This window comes from Hakea prostrata, chromosome 3 (assembly GCF_041222555.1).
Source record: "Hakea prostrata isolate BN-2017 chromosome 3, UWA_Hpros_2, whole genome shotgun sequence".
Lineage (NCBI taxonomy): Eukaryota > Viridiplantae > Streptophyta > Magnoliopsida > Proteales > Proteaceae > Hakea > Hakea prostrata.
The window spans coordinates 57122602-57130409 of NC_142602.1; the positions used below are offsets into that span (position 1 = coordinate 57122602).

A 7808-nucleotide genomic window follows, 5' to 3' on the forward strand; every position below is an offset into this window, starting at 1 on the left:
AATGCATGCATTAGCTAGGAGAACTTATAGAAATTCGATTGGAATCATATGCTAGTGATAAACATGTACATAGCATATCATACAACTCAGTTTTGTACAAAATGTCATGATGTTAAGAGGAAAATCAAAGAATACATATGCTAGGCTTGAGATGGGGGCATAGCATTAATAGATGGCTAAGAGAATCATAGGTTAAGCATGAGTGGACACTGGGAGTGATGGTTGCAAGGTTGCAGCACCATCTCCAATGTCTCAACAGCAAGAGAGGAATAGAAAAGAATAGAAAAAGGTAGAATAGAGAGTGGAATGATGAATCATACCTTGTAGTTGTAGATGGAGACAAGAATCAATGATTAACAATGACTTTTGGTGGAGTATCCTTCACATATGCCTAGGAGTTGCTTTGGGAAGCTCCCCCCACGTTCTTAGGAGTGAAAATGATTGCAATAGGGCTCAAAACTCAAGGCTAGTATAAATAGATTAGGGAATATTCCATAGAATCATTAACTTGGCTGACTGGGAGACTTTGGTTGATGGTCCTTGGTCGATGGCATCGACCAAAGAGGATCGACCAAAATATTTCTCAGCAGAAAAACAGGTATATGTTAGCAACTTCAAGTAGGGATTTGAAAGGCTATACAAAGTCAAATTGAGTGAGGTTTTCTTCTACAATTCAATCAAGAAGTCTAGTTTTGGGGAATACCTTCGGATTGTGCACAGGAGGTCATTAGGTACTTCAACTAAATCAATCTTCTCCGATGCGCAGACTTTTATTAAACATCAACAATGTACTCAAGCAAGGGGTGTCATCGTCAATGTCCATGGGCTCGGTCTCCGAATCATAATTATCAATCAAAAGGGTCCATAAGTCTCTTCTACCACCGCTTCGAGTCTTCGAGCCTAAATACAATAGTGGATCCGGGTTAGGGCCAGGGTTAGAATAGGGCTGGATATTACACATATGGAGAAGAATTAATTTTAATCCACATGGGTGAATACTTGACACATGTCAAATTTTAAAAACATGATCATATTTTGTAGAAAATTAATAAAAATAAATTATATCCTCATTACTAATGTAGAAAGCATCCATCTGATTTTGGCCCTGATTCTGACCCTAATTTTAGTTCTAGTCTTAATGTTAATTTGACCCTGATCATGTACTAGATTTTTACCCTAATCTTTATATTAACATTGATATAACTATAAGTCTCGATTTTGACCTTCAGTCATTTTGATTATATTAAACTATGAGTTCACTTTTTTATTGTATTTTTATTTGTCGAACTAAGTCATTTTTAATTCCCAAAAAACATTGACTTTTTTTTTGGGACTAAGGCGAGATAATATATTATAATAATAAAAACTAGTATATAGATAATTAATATTTAACAAATCTCCACCCCAACTTCTTATCATGAATATTGACATCTTTCTTTTGCCTCCAATGTGATATTTCAAAAAAACCTATTAAGGACAGATAGTTGTGTTTGTAACTAAAATGTCATTTTTTTTAACTACGAAAAAAATACGAATACTAAATTATTGTTGATTTACTTATTAACATGGTTTTGAATATTGATTTTTTTTTTTTTTTTGTTGAATAAGGATATCTCTGGGAGAGGTTTTCAATTGCCATCACAAAAGTAATGGGAGAGGTTTTCAATTTCAATCACCAAAGCAATGGTAGACTTTCAAAGCTCAATATAAAATTATGGAGTACGAATTTATTTATGTTTAAAGGAACACTATCAATTTATTGACTATTTTATCATTTTGTAGGAGTTTGAATCATCTTATATTTCCATGAATCTTATTTTTAGTTTACTTGAGATACTTTTATGTATTTTATTTTATTTATTTATTTTATGAATTTACATTTAATATTTTAGGTCCAAGGATAGACCAATTAAGACTAGGGACAAGGTCAATCAGGGCCAGGGAGTAGGGATAGGGCTAATTATAACTCAGGGATAGGGCCAATCAGGGCCAACCCATATCTACCCGGCCCAATTAGGGCCAATCAGGGCGGAAATGGGTTTGGCTTGGCCCTGTAGGGCTTAGGGCTAGGGACAATAATCATTGGCCCTGATTAGGGTTAGGGAGGGAATGAACTTATATTAGAACATATAGGGCTAGGCTTGGGATTGCAAAAGCCCGGCCCAGCCCGGCCCTGTCGCAGCCTTAACCCACACTCAAAATTACAAGTTACCCACATTTACATTTTTAGTTAAGTGGACATGTAAAATGATCAAAGTACCCTTACTTGCATTCAATTCATTTAAAATGACCAATCTATCCTCATTAAAATTCTCTCCCAGCCAAACCTTAGGTGGTCCCTTCACCCATCTTCTACCTCCACCTCACAGGAACACCACGGCAGAAACTGTCCTTAAAATCCCCCCCCCCCTTTCTCTCTCACCAATCCAACCAAAGAAGAGCTGTCCAGCGAGTATGCCACACAGGGCCACGCCATTTACGGCGTCCACAACATCTGGGGGTAAATTCTTTCTTTGCTCAATTGACCTCGCATGGTTGGGTACCTTAGCTGCGACGTCACTAACGAGAATGGTCAGCTTCTCTACAATCTCTTCATGGAGTATATCTTTTGTGGCACCCTCATTAAGGCAATTCGACAGCAAGATGGTGGGCTTCACGAATCTTCGACATATCTTACACGCGAGCGATTCATGAAGAGTAGGATTACCTACACTCTCATGGTCTCGTGCATTGTGATATTAAGGGTTGGAATATCTTGGTTGGGGAAGATGGAACCAAAATTGTTGACTTGGGTTGCACGAGATGGGTCGGGAAAAAGCCTTCAGCGATTCCGATTGCAGAGACCCCTGTTTTCATGGCACCTGAAGTGGCTCAAGGTGATGAACATAGTGTCTCTGCTGATGTTTGGACTCTTGGGTGTACCGTAATTGAAGTCGCAACAGGAAGTACTTCATGGCCAGACGTTGCAGACCCAGTTTCTGCGCTTCATAGGATCGCAGGGATTTTTCGGCAGGGACAGTTTCGACTTTGTTGGTCCGATGAGGTATGGGTAGAAGATGGTGCTTAAAGGTTGGCGGTAAGAGAATTAAAATGAGGGTAGGTATTTTGGTAATTATATCATTCTTAATTGAAAACTAGCTCCTCAATCGTTATTTATTCTCCACTCTCCTCCCTATTTATTCTTCCCTCTCTTTTTTCTCATTTTTTCCCCTATTTATTAGATATTCAAAAATCAAAATATCATTTCTAATTTTACAAGAAAAAAATCTTATTAAATATTCAAAAATCAATATCATTTCTAATTAAAAAGTAACTCTTCAATACCTATTTATTATCTCCTATTTCCTCTTTCTTTTTTTTCTTTATTTTTATAAGCGTGGTTTAAGAAAATTTAGAAAAAAAATCTACTCCACAATTAAGTACTTTTTCTTTTTTTCAATTTATTTATTGTTTTATCTTTTTTTTTCTTTTTCTTTATTCTTTTTATTTGATTCTATACTCTAAGTTTCTTTATTTCTAGTGCAATTTTTCGTTATTTGATTTTGTATTGTGATTCATATTTATTCTCTTCCTTTTCTATAAATGTGTTGAGAAAATTTAGAAAAAAATCTACTCCCTAATTAGGTACTCTTTCTCTTTCTCAATTTATTTATCGTCTATCTTTTTCTCATTTTTTTTAATTCTTTTTATTTGATTTTATATTCTATATATGTTTCTTTATTTCTTCTATAATTTTTTATATTTGATTTTGTATTGTGAATAAAAATGTCTATAGTTAACTTAATAGGTAACTAACTATTGTTAGTTTGCATTTTACCTAAAAAAAAATTGGTTTACATTCTTACCGAAGAAAATCTTGGCTTGCATCTAACATTTTAGGGTTGAAGTCATGTGTATATATTTTTTTATATTATTACTTTAATTTTATCAATATTTTATAGAAAAAAATATCATTATCAATAATTTGCTTTTTTTTCAAATACGTGTGGGCCCCACAAAATATATGTGGATCTATTCTTTAATATAATAAAATAATTTAGAGGTGGGATCCCAAATGGATCTTATAATCCACACAATATGTGTGGCGAAAAAACATTAGTGCCTCCCCAACGGGAAGGTTATCTGGCTTTTATTCTTCGGTTCCTCAATATTGCATCCAGGGTCCGCCCCTACACTTAACTGAAAATGTAATTATGAGTAACTTATAATTTTGAGTGTGGATGTCATGTAATTAAAGAGGTAATAGTGGGAGATCAAGAGCTTTACTCCCTTTATGGCCGATGCCGTGAAGCACATAAGAGCCCATTACATCGCAATTTTAAGCAGGAATCAATTAAGATTTGCCCAAGCGGGGGGGAGTGCTAGTGCTAGTGTAATTATTATACATACCATCAGGGAGGATAAAAGCCAGAACTCCCCATCTGAAGTAATTGGTCATTGCCAACTGGGCAAACTTTGATTGGTCAGTACCAATTGGTCATCATGATGAATGACGTGTATAGAATACAGTAAATCATGCATAGATGGCAACACGTGTACGGTATCAGGATCTCTTGATGCCCTGTGGGATTTGAGAGAGAAAGGCACTATAAATAAGATGGCGGAAGGAGTCATGCATGGTTCAGAGAAAGCTATGGCTGAAGAAGAAGGGCGTGGTGAGTTCACAGAGGATGGAACTGTGGATCTCAAAGGAAACCCTGTCCTTAGATCAAAGACTGGTGGCTGGACTGCCTGTTCCTTCATTGTTGGTAATCTTCTCTCTCTCACTATCTCTCTCTTTGCACACACTTTTTTGTTTGCATTCTTGTTGCATCGAAGCCATCTAACTAGAAGTAGAAATAGCTGAAGAGGGATTCTTTTCAGTCAGGCAATGGTTGGTTCAGACCTGAAAATCTTAGAAGACACTGAGGGAGACAACCGGTTGGATCAAGTTCCATGCATTTCAAGGACTTGTATTTAGCTTGAGTGCTTGCTTCACCAGTGCTTAGAAATTTATATACCTCAGATTCTCAGTGATGATTTCGTCCTAAAATGAACTTTTATTTCATAGTTTTTCAGATGCCCATTACACTGAGGAATGAGAAGAACAGCATTAGATGAGTAGATGAGAGCAGATTTTACTTTTGGTTACTAAAGCATTAAATGAGTAGATGATACGTTTTGATTGCTGCGTGGTAAAACCCACCAAGTCGTCACCCATTAGCCATTTTATTTCCTTTTTCTTCTCTCCTCATTTATGTTCAGATTATTTCGATATCATCTTCTACCTACTTCCATGCATACATCTCTAGCCCTTTTATTGATTCTATGCAATTATTGTGTTCTTCAGTCGGTTAGTCACCTATCATACACAGTAAACTCTCTCGACTCTGAAGTGGGTCACAACTCACAACTAAAAATGGTTTTCTCATGATGTAATCCAGCATTGTTAAAGTGAAATAAAATCTGGAGAATAAGTTGATTGTTTCGAAGGGAAAAAAAGAAAGGCAATTAATTTAAGGCTGGTTCCTTAAATGGATTGAATATAATCTTGCATTAATTTAATTTTCATGTTTCATGCATGCAAATTAATTACTCTCCAAATTTTGGATTGAATATAATCCTGCTTTAATTTAATTTTCATGCATGCAAATTAATTACTCTCCAAATTTTCAGATATCTTTAATTACTTTTATTTTCCTTTGGTTTATTTGTTATATTAATTGCGGATTATTTTTTATTTTGACTATGGGGATTGACTGAAGTGTATGAGATATTTGAGAGGATGGCTTACTATGGAATATCATCGAATCTGGTGATTTACTTAACCACAAAGCTTCATCAGGGAACCGTTGCCTCTGTCAACAATGTTACCAATTGGAGTGGTTCCATATGGTTAACTCCAGTCCTCGGTGCCTATGTTGCTGATGCCCTTCTCGGCCGCTATTGGACTTTCATCATTGCTTCTGTCATATATGTTTCGGTACAAAATCCTTCTCTCTTCTTCATTCGACCTGTTTCAACTTTTCAAATAGTTAAATTTCAATTGAACCTGGTTAGACCGGGTTTAACCTTTAGACAGTACGGGTGGGTGAGAATCTTTATTAAGTTTGTATGTTTAACCTATTGCAGGGTATGTGTTTGCTGACCTTGGCTGTTTCACTACCAGCACTGAGGCCTCCTCCATGTCATGAAGTAGATGTACAGTTATGCAAAAAAGCGTCACCATTACAATTGGGTGTTTTCTTCTTAGCACTATATGTATTGGCAATTGGAACTGGTGGAACCAAACCCAACGTCTCCACCATTGGTGCTGATCAATTTGATAGTTTCCACCCAAAGGAGAAGACCCAGAAGATGTCCTTCTTCAATTGGTGGGTGTTTAGCATCTTCTTAGGGACACTCATCGCCACTACCTTTCTAGTGTACATTCAAGACAATGTGGGCTGGACTCTTGGTTATGGACTCCCCACGCTTGGGCTTGTCATTTCTGTGATAATCTTTCTTGCTGGTACCCGCTTCTATAGGCACAAGTTGCCTACTGGGAGTCCATTCACTAGAATGGCCAGAGTCATAGTGGCTGCCTTCAGGAAATGGAGAGTTCCTATCCCTTCTGATCCTAAACAACTATTTGAGCTTGATTTACAGGAATATGAATTATCTAAAGGGAAGTATATGATTGACTCCACAAATACCTTAAGGTTGGTAATTGATGATCTCCAAGACTTGCTCTCTTAATTAACTTATATTCTTATTTCAGTTCTAATCTTTACATGTAACATGCAGGTTCCTCAACAAGGCTTCTGTGAAAACATCTTCAAACTCACCATGGATGCTATGTCCAGTTACTCAGGTGGAGGAGACAAAGCAGATGCTGTGCATGATCCCTATTTTTATGGCAACATTTGTGCCAGGCGCCACGAATACTCTAGTCAGTACCCTTTTTCTCAAGCAAGGTGTAACCCTTGATAAGAAGATAGGGAGTTTCTCTATTCCACCTGCAAGCTTAGGCGCTTTCTTCACAATATCAATTCTTGTCTCTGTTGTGATTTACGATCGTTTCTTTGTTAGAATGATGAGAAGATGGACTAAGAATCCAAGGGGAATTACACCTCTTCAGAGAATGGGCATTGGTCTTCTCCTTCTCTTAAAAGTCATGGTAATTGCATCTCTAGTTGAGAGGAGGAGACTAAGTGTGGCTAAACAACATGGTTTGGTAGAAAATGGCGGGACAGTTCCACTATCTATATTCATCTTACTCCCTCAATTCATTCTCATAGGAACAGCTGATGCATTTTTGGAGGTGGGAAAGCTCGACTACTTTTACCATCAGGCGCCAGAGAGCATGAAGAGTTTGGGGACTTCATTTGCCATGACGAGTCTAGGGATCGGCAATTTCTTGAGCACATTCCTTGTTTCAACAGTTTCTAGGATTACAAAGAGCAAAGATGGCCAAAAAGGATGGATTCTCAATAATCTCAATGCCTCTCATTTAGACTACTACTATGCATTTCTTGTAGTACTAAACGCACTCAATTTTCTCTTCTATGCTGTGGTCACCAAGTTCCATGATTATAAAGCAGATACATCCAAACAAATCGACGGAAATGCTTAGATAAGAAAATCCCTGCAAAGAAGGAATTTGTGACTATTTAATAGTGGATTTTTTAAAATTAAATTTATAAATGTTCGAGTGCTTTGTTCATGTTTAGTAATATAATATACTTATTGCTATGGTATTTAAAAACAGAAGTCACAGTTAATTATAATTGTTGGTGCAAGAAATGTTATCTTGGCTTCAAGGTTCGCTCCAAATCCAGCTTCAGCTC

At 36.8% G+C, this 7808-nt stretch overlaps 2 protein-coding genes across 2 annotated transcripts; both read left to right on the plus strand.

The window, feature by feature from the left end:
• Positions 1-2531: 2531 nt before the first annotated feature.
• On the plus strand, positions 2532-3067 carry LOC149022586 (mitogen-activated protein kinase kinase kinase 18-like). Its single transcript, XM_089147655.1, has 2 exons — positions 2532-2627; positions 2744-3067. Exons 1-2 carry the CDS (start codon positions 2532-2534, stop codon positions 3065-3067), a joined length of 420 nt encoding a protein of 139 aa, XP_089003781.1.
• A 1566-nt stretch (positions 3068-4633) lies between these two features.
• Positions 4634-7594, plus strand: LOC149022587 (protein NRT1/ PTR FAMILY 5.2-like). The gene is made up of 4 exons (XM_089147306.1): positions 4634-4748; positions 5745-5962; positions 6112-6680; positions 6766-7594. Exons 1-4 carry the CDS (start codon positions 4634-4636, stop codon positions 7592-7594), a joined length of 1731 nt encoding a protein of 576 aa, XP_089003432.1.
• The last annotated feature ends 214 nt before the right edge of the window (positions 7595-7808 follow it).

Coding starts and splice junctions, on each gene's coding strand:
- LOC149022586 (XM_089147655.1), top strand. CDS start 2,532: ATGGTTGGGTACCTTAGCTGCGACGTCACTAACGAGAATGGTCAGCTT. Junction 2,628..2,743: donor TTTGTGGCACCCTCATTAAG/GCAATTCGACAG, acceptor TGTGATATTAAG/GGTTGGAATATCTTGGTTGG.
- LOC149022587 (XM_089147306.1), top strand. CDS start 4,634: ATGGCTGAAGAAGAAGGGCGTGGTGAGTTCACAGAGGATGGAACTGTG. Junction 5,963..6,111: donor CTTCTGTCATATATGTTTCG/GTACAAAATCCT, acceptor AACCTATTGCAG/GGTATGTGTTTGCTGACCTT. Junction 6,681..6,765: donor GACTCCACAAATACCTTAAG/GTTGGTAATTGA, acceptor TGTAACATGCAG/GTTCCTCAACAAGGCTTCTG.